The sequence below is a fragment of the Globicephala melas genome, chromosome 8 (assembly GCF_963455315.2).
Source record: "Globicephala melas chromosome 8, mGloMel1.2, whole genome shotgun sequence".
Classification (NCBI taxonomy): domain Eukaryota; kingdom Metazoa; phylum Chordata; class Mammalia; order Artiodactyla; family Delphinidae; genus Globicephala; species Globicephala melas.
The window spans coordinates 102,334,169-102,351,553 of record NC_083321.1 but is presented as its reverse complement, the minus strand read 5'-3'; the positions used below and the strand labels follow the sequence as shown (position 1 = coordinate 102,351,553).

Sequence of the window (17,385 nt, the reverse complement as noted above, 5' to 3'; positions counted from 1 at the left end):
CTTCATCGTGGTGGGGTTAAGAGTATGGACTCTGGAGCCAGGCAGCCTGAGTGTGTCCTGGCTTTGCCACTGACCAGCGGCGTGACTGTGGGCAAGCTGACATCTCTGTGCCTCAGTTTTCTCACCTGCGAAATGGTCATAATAAGAGTTCCTATCTCCTAGGATTATTGTGGGAATTCCATGAATAGCTTATGGAAAGCACCCAGCACAGTGCTAGGGCCACAGGAAGCACCCTCTAGGTGCTCGTTGTTACCACTGTTTCGTATTATTCTCCAGACCTTCTGTCCTTCAATACAGTTCTACATTCTTCGAGGTCAGGGGATGATGGATTTGACTTACAGAATGCCAGTAATTCCGGGCAGTATCTTGGGGGCACAGCCAATATTTCATACCAGATTAGGTCCCTTCAGCTATTCAGCTCAACCCACATGTGTGTTGAGCTCCTACTAAGTGCTAGACTCTTTCATACGCATTCTTTTTTTTTTAACTGTCTCCAATGACCACATGAGGAAAAATCTGTTATCCTCATTGTACAAAGGAGGGAATTGGGGTTCAGAGGGGGAAGAAGTCTAGCCCAAAGTCACACGGCAAACAGCAAAGGAGAGGCCTTTCACAGGTTTTCACAACGTCAGACAATTTGTAGGAAAATATCCAACGTTAGTAGCATGTTAGTTTGGGTCTGCAGATGCCAAGGCACGATTAGACTCGGGGGAGAACATCTGAAGAACACAATGGGAAGAGGAAGAAAGGGCAGGGGAGCCTTCAGGCTGTGCTGCAGGTAGGAAGAGCCTCCAACTGCAGCTCAATTCCAAGAGAGGTGTGGCCAGGCTGATGGGACTCCTCGGTCAAAGACTGGGGAGCTCTCTGTCTTGCAGGAATGGCCTCTTGTGCCCTCTGCACCATTCCTGGCTGGAGCAGCCCCAGGAAGCCTGACCTTGGTTGGGGGCAGGGTGGATGGAGTCACATATGCTGCCTGTGGCCAGAGGGCCCAGCAGCATGCGGTCGTGGCCCCATCATCCCTGACTGATCAGCGTGGTGTCTGGCTGGTCATACAGCAGGACTCTAGACCGTGGTCCCGACGCTCTTGGTGGCCCACGACGGGCTTCTGGATTCAGTGCCTATTGTTGACTTTAACTTACCGAACTGCATTGTTTGCTGTGTGACTCACCTCTCCCTGAGAGATAATGAGAGTGAAAGTTGTCCTAAGGTGGGTGAATGTGAAAGTCTGAACTCGGTGAGGAAGCTGGGACTTGCTTGGCGGGAGAGGTGCTCTTAGGGCTGGGCTCCGTGGAGGTGTTTGACCTTCAGAGCTGAGATGGGTGCAGTTTCTCGTGAAGGCCCCTCGAGGCTGGGTTCTCGCTCCTTTGTTCTTTAAAGGCGTGGGTAGCGCCTTTTCAGCTCATCCCATTATGGTGGAACAGGAGTGTTTCTTCTGCTGCCTCTATGCTGCTTTTAGTACCCTCTTCTGTTATTCCACCCAATCTGGCTACCATGCTTTACATTTGAGGGGTGTTCAGAAATTATTTGCTAGATAAAGGCTTGAAAAGTTATATGCTCAAATGATGGCTTAGGATCTAGTCACCTCCCCAAGAATTGAATACGTTAACTAGTCATTTCTCGAGGGGGAAACTTGGTACGAGGGGGAAACTTTACCCCCTAGGATAAAATAAAGCTCAGATGGCATTTGAGAACCTACTAGAAAAGGTCCAGGCTTCAGAACTCTCAAGTCCTATTTTCTAGTTCTAATCAGTGAAGACCTCCTTCTTTCTTCTTGTCCCCTACATACTTAGGAAGGCATTTTCTTTTGACATTTACATTAGTGACATAAAGCTTTTTTTTTTCTTTCTATTTTGGTTTCTAAACAAAATTTTCACTCCGCACCCTCAAATCCAAACCTTACCCATTTCTGGTGACTTCTTAAAACAATCAGTTACCTCGCAGACCTCAGGAGGAAAAGCTGTAAAGAAGCCCGCTTCCTGCCTTCAGCTTTGCTGGCTCACTATCCAAGTGTGTGTCTGAGTGGCGGATTGAACATGGTTAGGCAGAGTTCCTGGGTTTGGAGGAAAGGTGCCTGCATTCGAGTACAGGCTGCCCCTTTAAGAGAGGAAGGGTCTCCTTTCCCTGCGGCCGCTCCCACACATGTGTACTTTGAACACACGTAGGTGTAAGGAGCCCAAGCGAAAACAAGGGCCTTTCCTCCAGATACTTAAGTGTGTAACTGTCTTGTTCTCAGGCCCCAGGCAGACTCAAGTGAGCCTCACTTTCGTCTTTCGCAGGTGGGGCAGCCCGGCTGACCCATTGCCAGCCCCAGACTCACTGCCCAGACTGTCCTGGACATTAATAGCTGGGCAAGACTTTCTGCTCTTCCTTCAGTTAATAGTGATGGGATCTGTTTCTAGGGCCAAACTACAGACATTTGTGGGGAATGCTGGACTCATTCTAGCTCAGCCCTACATAATTATTAGGTGGAGTGCGCTTTGGTGATGGGTATAAATGATTAGGAGGGGAAAAACGTGCACTGGGGGAAAGAGGATCTAAGTCTGTCTGTGGCCAAGATTTCCCCAAACCATAAAATGTCGGTGATACTTTCACTTGCAAAGCAGTTTGCATCTGCTCTTTTTGTGCCTGCCTACTTTGAATTAGAGCAAGAACTTCAGAGTTATCCCTCACTTTAAAAAACCTTAACCGGTTATTCTCATCTACAGTGTTTAAAACATTTTACACTTACATACTTTAACCATTTTGTCTTAGCTTCTAACTTTCTCCTTTTTCAAAGTTGCCGTATAAAAGGCCAGTTGAATTCTTGGAAGAATCATTGAATTTGATCTAGTGCTTTTGCTATTTTTTTTTTCAACTCCATCTTTTTTTTCTCTTGTTTTCCTTTTGGAAAAGTCTGCTTTTAAAAATATTTTTTTCTGCTGTTTAATTCTTCCATTGTTGTGTTTTATTATTTTATTTTATGTTTTTGGCTGCGCCGCACAGCGTGTGGGATCCTAGTTCACTAACCGGGGGTTGAACCCGTGCCCCCTGCAGTGGAAGCGCAGATTCTTAACCACTGGACCACCGGGGATTCCCTCCATTGTCGTGTTTTATGTTGTTCCCAGACTGCTCTGCGCTGTGGTCAGCTCTTTATATATATATGCATATATTTATATTTATGTTTATTTTTAATAATAGGAACTTGATCTACATCTCTGTAAAGTAGAGAGGAGCAGGGATAACTATTTTCATTTTAGGGATAGATAAACTAAAGCCCAGAGAGGTTAACCAGCTGCGTGAGGTCGCTCAGTGAATCGGGGAAGAATTGGGATCAAAGCTCTAGACGCTTGACTCCCTGTTTTGGGCGTTTCCCACCATCCTGTATATATTTTCATTTTATGCGATACTATCTGCTGTTATCGCTCTGTCAGTATGTCCAATGCCTGACATCTTTGTTTGTTTGTTTGTTAAAATTTTTTGAAATGCTTCCTTCTTTCTTTTGGTCTAACGTGTCAGAGACATGGACTTGACATTAAAAGCTGGTTTTAATTGTTCTCTAACTTGTTTCCATTGTTAAGTCCTGGCTATACCAGCAATACATAAACACAAGGGCACGAACATGTTGCCCCTCGTGACGTCCATGAGGTGTGTTTTTCAGGTGCCTGTTAGAAAGTTGTTTGTGGTTATGAGTTGAATTATTGGAACTCGTATCCCCGATTGCTGCCCTTGTGTTGCTAGCCATTATAGAGGAGCGTGTGTATAGAACCTATTGATCTACAGTGATTCATTGAACCGAGGCACCTTGGCCAGTTACAGAATGTATCGTACATATACAGATTGTGCTGGGGATGAGGTGAAATTGGGTTGAGTTGAGGGCAACGGAGGGACATAACTCAGAAGAGGTGGGAAAAGGCACCTACAGGCATAAAGCCAAGCCAAAGTATGAAGCAGTCTCTACTCTTCCTTCTTTTGAAAATCCCAGTGCTCTGGATGCCACACCAGCCAGCAGTGCATCTCGTGGCTCCTTCATCCTCAGGCAGAAGACGGTGCCGCTTCATGTTGAGTTTGGCCCAGAGGGCAAGAGACCGACAGGATGCTTTCTGTTCAATTTGTCATTAAACGTCATTTCATAAGGACTGAATGGAAACAGAGGGACTTGGAGATCTTTTGTGAATGATAATTTAGAAGGGGGTTGACAAGAAGGGGGTGATGCTTAGAGACTCCGGGGTGACCCACCACCCCCAGAGGTAGGCACTCCTGCAGTAGTCTGAAAGACAGTTCACACTTGTGAACAGATGGGTCATTTCTGGATTTGAGTGTTCTGTTTTTGCCATCATCGTTTGGCTGTGGGTAGAGACACCTGGGTGAAAGGGAGGGGCCAGTCGGTCCCGTTCCTCTGTTTTAGAACCACCTGTCAGATGTGTGCTATTGGGGCAGAGTGAACCCTGTTGCAAGGGTGACCAACCATGAGAGTTTCATAGGTTAAAATAAATGTGGTGTCCTGCCCACACTGAGGTATTTGACTTTGAGAGTCGAGCTGCAGAGATTAGATTCTCAAAGTAGCAAATGAATTCCCCAAAGGACAGGAGGTGTGGTCGTTTTTATTTTGGGGCCCATGTTGATGAAACGTAGCCTGGGAGTCACCCATATTGTTTGGCCCCAAATATAGTTTAATAGAGAGAAGCAGTTTGGGTCGCTTTTTTAAACCCTGACACCTTTCTGCAGAGGAGGGTTGTTTTGAATCATGCAGTTCAGTAAATGTTTACCGAGCACCTGTCCGAGACGAGGTCCCAGGCCTGGCATTGAACACAGAAGGGTCAATCAGACGCAGCCCAGGCTTGCAGGGAGCCAACAGCTGGAGTCACTTAACAACAAATAGCTTTTTGATAGCTGGTGTTTGTTGGTGAGGCACCGTCCCAGGCTTTGGGTTACAGCAGTGAAAACACACAGTCCCCGCCCTTGGAGCATGTGTTCTAGTGGTGAGAGAGATGCAGGGAGAACAAAGCTGTCGGAGCCGGTTTTGGTGCAAGCAAAGCATGATGGGAGGCTGCCCGAGAGAGCCGCTGCCCCGGGCTCCACTCTTGTGTGTTAACCTCGCGCTGGGCACAGGTGACAGAGTGAGAACTTGCAGCTGAACTGGAAAGGAAAAACTGAAGTCCCACCCTGACCCCCGTTCATGAGCAGCGAGCTCATTGCCATGGCAGGCAACCCCCAAGCCTAGAAACTGAGAAGATACCTATACGTGGCCCCACGGAAAGAATTATGATCCTGAGCCTTTCTAACATCCCATCCTAGCCTGTTGCTTTCCTTTTACCGAAGTTGCTCACTTCTTAGCCTCGGAGCGAGGGAGTAAAAAAGCAGGGGCTTTTAAATAACCATCCCTGGCTCATTGAGACGGATATGGGGATCTCCCAGTCCCCAGACAAAGAAAAGGGACATAAACAACCAAATGAGTAAGACTTGACTTGAAGCTTCGCCTTAACAAAAAAAGAGATCGTAGCCTTGGATTTGAAGTGCTTTGAGGGTCGCCTCTGGAGGGAAGCATCCTCGTGTGAGACTTGCTCTGCTGGCCTGCGGTCCCTCCAGGTACCCACCTGATATTATCTCTTCTGAGATTGTGTCACAGTCTTCAGATCAGGACTGTCAGTGTTGCGCTAAGAGTTTTCCTCTTCCCCCCAGAAGCCGAGAAGAACAAAGCAGTCAGAGGAAATTCCCCACTGCGGCCAGGGAGGGGGCCGACGGCGGGGTAGGGGTGGTGTGTGTGAGTGGGGCAGGGGCCCTCCCTCCCGCACCGCCTGGGGGAGAGACTTCCTTCTAACAGGGACCCCTCTGTTGTTGCGGTTCAGAGCTCTGAAGCATAGTTTCCCAGTGATGCCACTGGATTCCTGAAGTGTGACACCCCAGGGCAGCCTGGTGAAGGCCGCTGTTGACTGCCTCGGGGCCCCTGGACAGGGACACCATTGTGAGTCACATTTGGTGTATGAGCTCCCCCTTCCCATGACTGGCACTATTCTTAGTACCATTCTCTGCTCCCTGGGACAAAGGTCATTGGGACCACAGTCCAGTTGGGTGGGTGTGTGGGCCTGGGCCCAGAGCGGAGAGGAGGTGCCAGGAAAATAGAGGAAAAGGCTTTACCACGTGAGGGCGTGTCGGAGGGAGGGCACGGGATGGAGCCCGGCCCTGAGGATTTGAACAGACCAACTCCAAGCGCTGCAGAAACAGCCCCTGGGAGAGCTCGGACCGGGAGGGCCAGCCTCAGCCATTGTTTGCACAAGTCTGGGGCTTGAGAACTTCCCTTGGGGCTGGACTTGGGTTCTGGCCAGGAGGTCAGTGTCACCAGGGACCCCAGAGCCACCTCCAAGAGCTGGCCTGTCAGGTGGCCCTGATTTCCCCTCCCAGGCCCTCCCACAACCCCGTTGTTGTGGAAACAGGCTCCCGTGTTGGACTGTCCACTGGTCCAGCCGGCGGACAAGCCGTCCTGACGCCCACATTCCTGCCCTGACCCAGCGTTTCTGGCCGGCAAAAGAACCCCACGTCCTTCCCATTTCTGTTGCCTCCACAGCCAAAAGGAGGGTCGGGGTGTCAGCAGAAGTGTACAAGAGAGGAATCTCTGGGAGGCATCACGGATCCCTTTCGTTCGGGGTCACCGTGAGCGCTTTCTGAAGGGTTAGCGGCAACTTCCAGAAAGCCCTGGGTGGGAGCCCTGCGTGCGTGGTTGGCCTGAGTGGGCTGGCTGGATTCTTCCTCGAGAACTGAGGAAGGAGCCTTGAGCTGACATCACCGCTGTTTTGACTTCGCAGCCCAGCAGAGACTCCCCATCCCAGGCCCTGTGCTTTCTTTAGGCATCTGGTTTTCATATTGATCCTCCCCCTTCCCTTCTGTAAATAGGAAAAAAAAAGAGTTAGAGGACACCACACCTAGGACCTGGCCTCCCAGTTCCCAGATTTCAGTTTATGTTCCTTATGAGCAAAGGAAGGCTCACAATGACAGAAAAGCGAAAACACCCACATGCAAGGGCTCACCCCGCCCTCGGCCACATCCACAGACACCAGGGGTCAGAGGCACACAGAGAACGGTCTGGAGCTGCAGGGCCTGCGTCTCGGACATCTCAGTTCAGGAAGCGGCAGCATGAGCAGTGGCAATAGTTCTGTCTGACGTCCCTTCCTCACGCGCCGGTCCCAGCGACGCTAATCAAAGCCCCTTCCCCACTTGATGGCCGCACGTCTCGAGGGTGGAGGACGGAGGTGGCTCTTGGACCGCCCTCCCCGGACTCGGGACATGCTTGCTGTTCCCAGCCAATGGCCAGGACTTGCCTGGGGACAAGAATCCCCATATTTCTTTCCCTTTCCTCAGCTTGGTATAATTAGCCCCCCTTGTCTCCCCAAAGGGATTTTAAGACAAGTAGTGTGGGAGAGGTTTTAAGGTAACTAGTGGGGGGAGAAATAATGGAGTTACGTAGGCTAACGGCGACCACGAGGGGACCTGACTGGGCTGGGAGTGCCACCTGTGGCGGTGGACACCAAGGTCACTAGTGGCGGCTGTGTCTGGAGGACCACTGGCCGCCCAGTGTCCGGGACTGCTTGCTGTGAGAAGCGGGCAAGAGAACATGTGTTTAGAAAGCTGGGTCCTTTGATCCCTGGGACCACTGCAGCCAGCGGGCAGTTTAGATGCCAGCTTCTGGGTTGGTCTTGCCTAGGGGCAATGGAGTGTCGAGATGAAGAATTTGGGGGTCAGGCTGCCTGGGTTCCAGCCACACCAATTCTGACCTGCGCGGCCTTGGGCAGGTTATATAGCCTCACAGTGGGTCAGTTTTCTCTGCTGTAAAGTGGGAGAAACGAATACGATAACAACAGCCTCCACCCATGGACTTATTGTGAGGGATAAATAAGATGCTATAAAGCATCGCCTGTTACTACGGAACATAGTAGGTACACGATAAATCATAGCTGCTGTTCATATTTTCCTTTGCCAGGTGTCTGAAAGCAACACCCCACTCTCTCTCACGCCTGCGTTATGTGGTTGACCCAGGAGAGGACCGTGAACTCCCTGGCTTATTTACATAGTTTTGGACTGTAGTAGTTGATTTTTCCTTACATGTCTCATTTCAGGGATCCTGTGAGTATCTATACTCATTCTCCACTTCTTCAGGGAACCTATTATGTCACAAGGGCTATTATAACTGCGTTTTTCTTATTATTTTGCCACCAAAAATTCCATAGCATTTCTTAATAGAAATCTCTTTTCTTACTCCTGTCCATCCGGATGACTTCTTAGTGATTCCTCATAGGAAGTCACTTTAGGACATTACTCCAGGCAGAGGGTGGTAGCTGGTGACTATTCAACTGCTAAGAAACCTGCAAATGTGTCCGAGCTGTCCATGAACTTGTTCTTCAGCGAGGGGTAGAAACAGAGAAGGGTAAGGCTTTACCGGTGTAGCTCCTGGGACTGTTTCCTCAAACGTTAATATATTTTGTAGGCATTTGCTGAATCGTTTAATTCTAGAATTTGTGTAAGCTATTTCTTGCCAGATGGGTTTAAAGTACTCAGAGTGAGGATGAGGTAGAGATATTTCATTTTCCCTGTTGAGCCTGGGCTGTGCTGAGGAGGGACCACTAGGAAGCTGTTGCTATAGCAGTTGCTTCTTTTGGCTGTCCCAGAGCTCAAAGGAAGCTCCCAGACCAGCTGCTGTTTGCTCACAGGCGTCCATCAAGGTTACCCTGGTGCCTGGGAGTCACGGCCCGGGCAGTAGGCCCACCATTTTCTAATTGTGCCTGGAGCAACGTCACATCACTTTTCTGAGCGCCTTTTTCTGCACCAGTAGAATGGAAACAGTCAGCCCAGTGTGCCTTGCCTATAAGGAGGGTAGAGAGTGGCTTTTAGGAGCAAGCAAGATGGTGCATGTGAACATGCCTTATAGACGTGTAAGACATAACAAAAGTTTGCCCTTAGAGGTCATAAAGGACATTTCTGTTTTAGACTGAGAGGCAACGTAAAGCTTGTTTCCTATTGAATCCCAGTTTACTTTGGATCAGACAAATTTGAAACTCAGGTTGAAGATTAGAGTCTAAAAAAAGTCAAGTTTTCCTGTATGAGTTAGAGCGTGCCAGGCTTTCTTCATCTACACGGACTGGGTCTTTCCTAGCCACACTGTGTCCAGATTACTTATGGGCTCTGACTTCTGATTGGAACTGGTAGAGGCATTCCTTGCTTGGTTCATACCTTGAGTACTTTGTAAGGCAAAAATAATGACTTCGTTTTTGAAGGCAAAAAAGATTATGCTGCCTTAGAGTATCTCAGAGGAGCGATACAGTGTTTTCTTTCTGGAGTTTGCTTAGCAATAAAAATGGACTGACCCTTAAGTCGATCCAAATAAGGCAATCGCTCTTCTGTGTTAAGGGCTGTTTTGGTAGGAATTCTTCACCTGTTCAGTCTGTTCAAGCTCCGAGCGCCTCCTGTACCTCTTGTGCTCTGTGTTGCCTTCATTTTCCCCCGGCTGATGGGCTGAGAGAGGAGGGGTCGGGAGTGGCCCGTGATGGGATTAGTTGCTGAGAGTGTGGAGCATCTGGTGTAATGATTCACGATGGCTTGTGTCTCCAGGCAGTGGACCAATCCAGCTGTGGCAGTTTCTTCTGGAATTACTCACCGATAAATCCTGTCAGTCTTTTATCAGCTGGACTGGAGATGGCTGGGAATTCAAGCTTTCTGACCCAGATGAGGTAAGAAGGGAGTGACTTCACAGAGTCTCCTGTTGAGGGAGGATGAGAGAGAGCTCTGGAGATGGGTTCTGTGGGGTTGATGACATTTTCTAGGGTTCAGATCCCAGCTCTGCCACCTGCTACTTGGGTGACCTCATCTGAGCCTTAGTTTCATCATTTGGAAAATAGTGAAAATATCTACATTGGCCATTTGTTTTCCAGGATTAATTGATATGATGCCCATAAAGTGCCTGGCACCTAGTAGGCCCTTTGTAGACACAAGTTGCTTTCTCTCACTTTGCGCCCTCCCTGGTCTTGTGGCTCTGTGAATATGGAAGGGGTCTGACAATTTGAGAGGCCTTGGAAGATTGGTACAATTTTCACATTAACTTGTGTTTTCATTAACAGATGCTTTAGTGAGGGGAGGAGGAATAAATTGAGTTTGGGATTAACATATACACGCTACTATTTATAAAATAGGTAACCAACAAGGACCTATTGTATACTACAGGCAACTCTACTCAATATTTTGTAATAACCCTTAAGGGAAAAGAATCTGAAAAAGAATATATATATATATATATAATATATATATAACATATATGTTTTATATATATATTATATATATAATATATATGTTTTATATATATAATATATATATATAAAAGTGAATCATTTTGCTGTACACCTGAAACTCACACAACATTGTACTCAATTATACTTCAATACAAAAATAAAAACAAAACAAAACAAAAAAACACTTGGCGAGTGGTTGCTCTGTGCCACGCCCAATTCTGAGGATAAAGAACAATGAACAAGAGAGACAACCTCTCTCTTCCGGCAGACATGAGGAGCCCTGTGCCCAGTACAGAAAAAAATGCTTCCTGTTGATGAAAGGCAGGTGTGATGGCAGCTCAGCCGTCCATCCCTTGCATTAGATTTCATGCTTTCAAAGCAAGGACATTCTATTAATAATACAGGGTAAGAGGAGACACTATAGTGTTGCTTTTCTTTTTTTATTTTTTAATATCAGATGCTTTAACTCCATTCCCTAGAAGTTCAGGGTCACTGTGTTTTCATCAACTCAAAGAATCAACTTCACTGTCATGGTTGCCCAACCCTTGTAATTCGGAATTCAGAAAAGATTGGTCAGAAAAGTCACTTCTATGTACATGAATCTCTAACCCTTTCTTGAACATCGTGGGTCACCATGGACGGGTGCAGGCAAATAAACATGTACATTTGGATCATCCTGTAGATGTTTACCCCTCTTCCTTTTTTTAAAATTAAATTTCAGGTGGCCAGGAGATGGGGAAAAAGGAAAAACAAACCTAAGATGAATTATGAGAAACTGAGCCGTGGCCTTCGCTACTATTATGACAAAAACATCATCCACAAGACGGCGGGGAAACGCTATGTGTACCGTTTTGTGTGTGACCTGCAGAGCCTCCTGGGGTACACGCCCGAGGAGCTGCACGCCATGCTGGACGTCAAGCCCGACGCGGATGAGTGATGGACACCAAGGGGCCGGAGAAACTCTGCTGAGACATTTCAAAGAACAACCACGTTGGTCGGACTCTTAATTTTTAATTGTTATTCTATTTTTAATTTTCCAGAACTCATTTTTTTACATTCAGGGGTGGGAGCTAAGTAAGCTGCAGCTATAATCAATTGTGCGCCGTTGGAGGAGGAGAGCCAGGACTTGTGGGGTGGGTGGGATGGGAAATTCTTGAGCGGATTTTCAGGAGAGAGACAAGGGCCTTCTTAGAAGCTTGAAGGATCTGGCTTAAGGGAGGAAGAGACTAACGTGTCCAATCATTTAAAAAAAAAAAAATCATCCACAAAAAAATAATGTGTCTTGAGTTACGGATCTATTAGCAAAAGAAATTGATGCATCAGGAGTCATGAGACTAATAAAAGGCCATTAATTTCCTTTTGTTGTTAGGTCTGGGAGGGTGAAAAAGAGGGAGGTGGGGTAAAGCCTTTTTTTGGGGGATGCACTAAAAACCAAGGACTATTTACCTTTTATTCTACTTTCCAAACAAAGGTGGACTTCAGTGGGGAGGGACCAAAACTGTTTTTGTGTTAAAATTTATTCTATTAAATTTTGTGCCAGTATTTTTTTTTTTTTTCTTAAAAATCGTCTTAAGCTCTCAAGTGGTCTCAGTATCGCTGTACCATGCAATCTTGTTTTTATATGCTGGCTGAGGATTCTGTCACAGTGAAAGGAAACTGTTTATATAGACCCCACTGGAAAGAAAAAGCGCTGTCCCTGAGATCGGGGATCCCAGATTCATGTGACTGATGTGTGGAGGAAAAAATAAGGCTGATTTGGGTACAAGGGAACTGTGCATGTGAATTTCACCTGTAAGTTTTTAAAAATTGTGATCACACCCTTCTACTTACTTGTCATTAGTGGATTCTCAGAGTCTGGACTTAACGTTGAGCTAAGCATTAAGTCTGCGAACTGAATGTATTTTGCAGCCCTGGTTGTGGACCACAGTAAATGTAGGAGCACTGTAGAAGTCATGGAAAGGGGATCGAAGGGGGAAGATGGACCTGGTTCTTTACTGGTTTTAGACCTGTAACGTACATGACTTGGAATAAAATCCGTATGCACGGGCATTACCCCTCAGGCCTTAGGAAATAAGTCCTGAATGCATGTCATTCCCAACTAACACTCTGTCCTTTCTCCTTTGTGTATTATTTCCCCAGCATCCCACATTTATTGCTTTCCCCCACTCTGTTGTTCAGTAGAGAGAGATGTACAGCTTTCTGATGGGTGAGTGAAAGAGTAACTACAGACATGACATGAGTTGGAGAGCGTCTGATAAAGCCATTTAGATGTCCTGAGTTGTAGGAGCCATGGAAATGAAGGGAGCCTGTGAATAAAATGGGGCTTGGCTGTCTTTGGGAGAAGTGCAAGGCTTTCCTTTGAAGAGTTTAAGGCAGCTGAGTCGGGTGTCAGGTGAGACTGGGTGGGCAAGCACGGTGCATAGCGCAGATGCTGTGAGGGCCCCGTGCTTTGGATCCGTTATTCTGGCACAGGGTAAGTGAAGGGTTAGTAATTGCAGAGGAAGGAAGACTTGAAGGGATATAGGAACTATTAGGAAAGGAGCTGGGGTGTAGGAATAAGGTGGTCCATGGGATTCAAATCTACTTTTAGTTCTCCCAAAGTTGAACTACAAACATAATCAACTGGGGTGTTGTAAAGGGTCATCTGAAAATGGAGTTTGGGGAGAGAGGACCAACATCTGACCACTAAGGAAAAGCACCTCCTATAAGTAGGATCCCCCCCCCGCCCCGCTTCCCCGGCTGTACAGGCGCCTGATTCAAAGGAAGGTGACGGAGGGATGGCTTTTCGGGCTTCAGTGAGGAAGGGGAAGAAATATTTAGGATGGGCTCCAGCTGAGAAACTGGAAGTACTAACTACCTTCTAGCGTAGCTTCAAGAAAGTGGATTGTTTTCTCCCAGGTCCTCTTGCAGACCCCGAACGATCAGGAACTTAGCTCTGTGATTCACGCGTTTCCTCCTACTGAGAAATCGGAGCGTCTGCTTGGAAAGCGAAGGCTGCATTCAGCCCAGCTGTGTATTTTGATCTTCTTCCGGATGCAGGTGCCTTAATGAAGCTCTCGAAATATTTTAGGAGCTGCTCAGGGAGTGTTAGGCAGAACTGTTTGGACTACATTGTTTTCTCTTAGATGATGTGATCTCTGTTGGGCACTGGCAAAGATGTGTGTGCGCCTGCGTGTGTGTGCATGCGTGTGCGTGTGCGTGTGCATGTGTGTGTGTGTTTGCAGACGTGCAAAACTGCAGCTGAGATAATCCCGGGGCTTTCTTGTGAAGTCTTTCCGCATTTCAGTGGTGGGCGAGAGTAGGACCAAGGCCGGGCATCGGTCACTGCTTGTTTGCCACCAGGCATAAAATCACTTTCTCAACTCATCAACAACCTTTCCTTGTACAATGATGCTGAGAACTCCCCCGTGTGAGTCCTGCCGTAATTCCCTAGCAGATAAGATGTAAGCAAGTGCTTCCTCATGCCCTTCAGCTGCTTGTTTGCTCAGATGCCCTTTCTCTCTCAGTGCACCGTTTTCAGTATTTGTAGATAGTGTATGAGTTCAGACAGCTTTGTCGATCTGGCCAGATGCTTTTTCTCCTTCTGTCCAAAGGCCAGAGACCATCCCAGGAAGAGTGGTGGGTGGTTTATACACTGGAAATGTAGCAGAATTGTTGGAGTTCTGCTTTTAAAAAAAAAAAACAAACAAAAAAAAAAACATGTTAACTTCAGAGGAAGGATGGGCAAATCTGGTTGAGCTGGGTGAAACTCTTATTTTCCTGGAGATGCCTTAACCTGTGTTGGTTTTGGCTGTAGGGTTCAGGGTCACTTTTGTTCCCTTCTGCAGTCAGTCAGGGGAGGGACTTCCCTACACAGAGCCCTGGTTTTGTGGCTTTGGGGATTGGAGGTAGCATTCAAAGATCAGATATGCTTTTCCTCACTTTGGAGACGAACACTCTGGGTTTTAGAGCATTAACTTGCCTAATCTTCATGGTGAAAATGACACCTTCTCTTTCCTAGTCATGCTGTGCATGCTGCTTTCTCTGTTGGGGTCTATATAAATGTGTTGAACTCTTATCTACATTCCAAAGAAGTTTCGAGGAACCATAAATATATGTATACATATACATATATAAAATATATAGATTAAAAGGAAATTATCTCTATCAGGAATACTGCCTCAGTTATTGAACTTTTTTTAGAATACTTTTTTTTTAAGCTCAGAAGTATAGGGGTGAAAAAGATGTTATATTGTGTTTGACTATTTTCCAACTTGTATTTTCATATAATTTATATTTTTTAAAAGCTGAAAATTTAAAAGCAAGATGAAAAAAAAAAGGAAAAGCAGGTGCTTTTTAAAACTCGGAACTGAGGTAGCTTAGAGATGTAGCGATGTAAGTTTCTATGTGTTTTTTTTTAAATGCAAAAAAATTTCTTCTGGGGAGTTTTTTGTTTGTTTATTTTAGGAGCTGGTGCTGGCACATCATCTTGCTGGAGAATTTTTTATATACTGTAGCCTGATTTCATATTGTACTTTAAACTGTGTGAGATTAAAAGCAAAGAAATTCATTCATAATGATGTGGGTTTGGCTTCAGTCTTTCCTGTCTGGTTCATGCGTGAAAGCGGGACAGATTAACCAACCAGAGACAAGCACAGGAAGGAACGCCACTCTGTCTTGCTGATCTCAACTTGCTCTACACCATTTCAGATAAAGATTTCCTAATAAAGTGAGAACTATAATAGGAATAGGTGGAAGTGTAATGTGACATCCCAGTTAGACATAGATGGTATCATCCTTTGTGGAATGTCCCTGGCCTCATCATACCGCATTTTGATCGCGCCTGGAGAACTAAGAGGCACATGAAGAAAATTTTTAATGACTCAGCAGATAAACATTTGATTTCCACTAGGTAAAGTTTCTGATATTAACACGGGGAGTTGAACATCTTTGGTCCATGCCCAGGAGCAGCATTCTTCTCCCTCCTTCTGACATTCATTTTGTCCTGTGCCAATGCGGACCCATCCCGTCCATCTCCGTGGCCCCAGCTCTTTCACTGGGACGGAAAACTGGGAATGATAATATCCGTCCGAGCCCCCGGCAGCCAGTGTCATCAATCCGATCGTATTTATAGGTGCTTTGGGGAGGAGGGTTTAGGAACACATCCTGCGTGGTGCTTTTCTCTTGTTGTTGGAACTGCGGAAGGTGTATGTCTTTAAAACACCAGCATTTGCAACACAAATCCCAACTCACAGCTGGAAAGAGAATTTTTGCTGAATCGTTCACAAAGAGAGCTCTGTTTTTGGAAAATCGGTTTCTTCAGGCCTGGAGCCTGAGGTTTGCTGAGTGCACGTTAAACACTGACTGTGTGGTCCAGTGGTCAGGGAGCTGGCCTGGCCGCGAGGAGGGCTCCGGTCTACAACCCAGTCAAGCCACCGCCACTCACTGGGGCACTGTGGGGAGACGGCTGGAGGTCCTTACATTTTTCAGTCTTCAGCTGCCAGCCTGGGCAAAGCCACAACTCCACAGCCAACCCGAGGCCACATCTAAGCTCTTCTCCCCCTGAATCCACAGGACACAGAGAATAGGTTCCTGCCTCAGTCTAGGATTTGGTCAGAGAACTTTCCTTCAGTGACAAGTTGCTGTTTATTCCCCCGAAGTATGTGATTCCATGCTGACCAGGTTAAAAGATACAAGATACACTGGAACGAAAACAGCTTAGGCCTCTCAAACTATGAGCTAGAGTTTAGCTGGGGAACTCTCAGACACCTAGGCTTTGGTGCTCTCTTAATGACACTGCTGGGACCACCATATTGGAGTTGGGGTGGTGGAGAGACAGTGTCTTCTAAAACTCCCTCCGGATTTGGGGGAACGGGATAAGGTGAGAAGGAGATGCAGGGAAAAGAGGAATCATTCAAAAGAAGCTGGTGGTCAAAATTCTACAGAGTTTGACAGGCTTTTGGGCGGTTGTAGGATAAAGTAATGGCCCAAGCCTAGTCTGGCTCCAGACTGCTATGGCTTTGGAGCAAGCTATAGCACCCATGCTAAAAATAAATTAATAAATCATGACCAAAAATTGACCAAAAAGAGCTTACCTGTACAATGAAGTCTAACCATTTTAACCTGAAAAAGAAAGAGGATTGTGATTTGTACTTTGAGTGAAACAAGCCAGGCCGTGGAGACTACAGGGTACACACAGGTTGACTGAGGACTGAGTCTATGCCACAGAGATGTTCAGTGTGGCCTTCACAGTGTTGGGACTCACTTCTGCAACTCAAGTGAACAGTGTCCGGCAGTAAGGCCATGGGGCGGTCTTGGAATCCTGTCATTCCCGTAAAGCAAACACCCCTGGACGCGGAGTGGAGGCTGCCCACTTCGAGATGCACGTGAGTCTCCTGTTTTGTCTGCATGGCTCAGCCCCACACATTTACATCCCTGCCTCACTGCTGTAGAATGTGAGTTTGTCAACCCCGTGAAGGTATCTCTCCACCTCCCGTGTTTACTTGGCATGAAACTTATTTTATTCTGGAAACCAGCAGTGGAAGAGAGCACAAGAGGTCATCAGGTTCATCAGAACCATCTGACTTCTAAACCCTTGTTGTCTCCATGACGCCACGTTGCCACCCAGGAGCTCTGAAAGGTCTCCTTTGATGATGCTGGCTGATGGCTCACCCTCCATGGAAGCCACAGCCCTGGTTACTAAGAGGGATGCTTCATGCACCGAGTGTGGAACAAGGACGGTCTTCTTTCAGTAAGGAAGCCTTTTCCACTCCCACAGCCCTTTCCAACCTCTGCTTCTCCCCAGCGCTGCTCTGGGTGGTGGTTTGTGGTGCAATTTCAGTTGTACAGAGGCCTTTCTCTAGCTCACATGTAGGGCTGCTTGACCCTCCGAGGACTGGCCTCTGCCCTTTGATGGGCTTACCACTCAGCACACTGCTGGTTATCCACTGCTCTTTGGGATTCCTCCCAGTTCCAGGAATCCTCTCCAGAAACCGCAAATATCAGAAGAGAAAAGTGCTTTCTTGGCTTCTCTTGCAATGAGGCAGGGATTTAAGAAAGTCTGATAAAAGCAGGTGTTGATTGACCAGTGAACATTTTAAAAGGCTTGAAATTGAGGGGAAAAAAATCCCATTTATTGGGAATTGAGAACTTCAAA

General features: G+C 46.8%; 1 protein-coding gene across 2 annotated transcripts in view; it reads left to right on the top strand.

The window, feature by feature from the left end:
• ETS1 (ETS proto-oncogene 1, transcription factor) overlaps window positions 1–11,368 on the top strand; it is a 125,006-nt gene extending 113,638 nt beyond the window's left edge. For both annotated transcript variants that reach the window (XM_030841012.2, XM_030841019.2), the window contains 2 exons: window positions 9,577–9,695; window positions 10,972–11,368. In XM_030841012.2, the coding sequence (XP_030696872.1) occupies window positions 9,577–9,695; window positions 10,972–11,187 (335 nt within the window). In that variant the 3' untranslated portion in view covers window positions 11,188–11,368. The remainder of the gene's footprint in view (window positions 1–9,576; window positions 9,696–10,971) is intronic.
• Window positions 11,369–17,385: the final 6,017 nt, after the last annotated feature.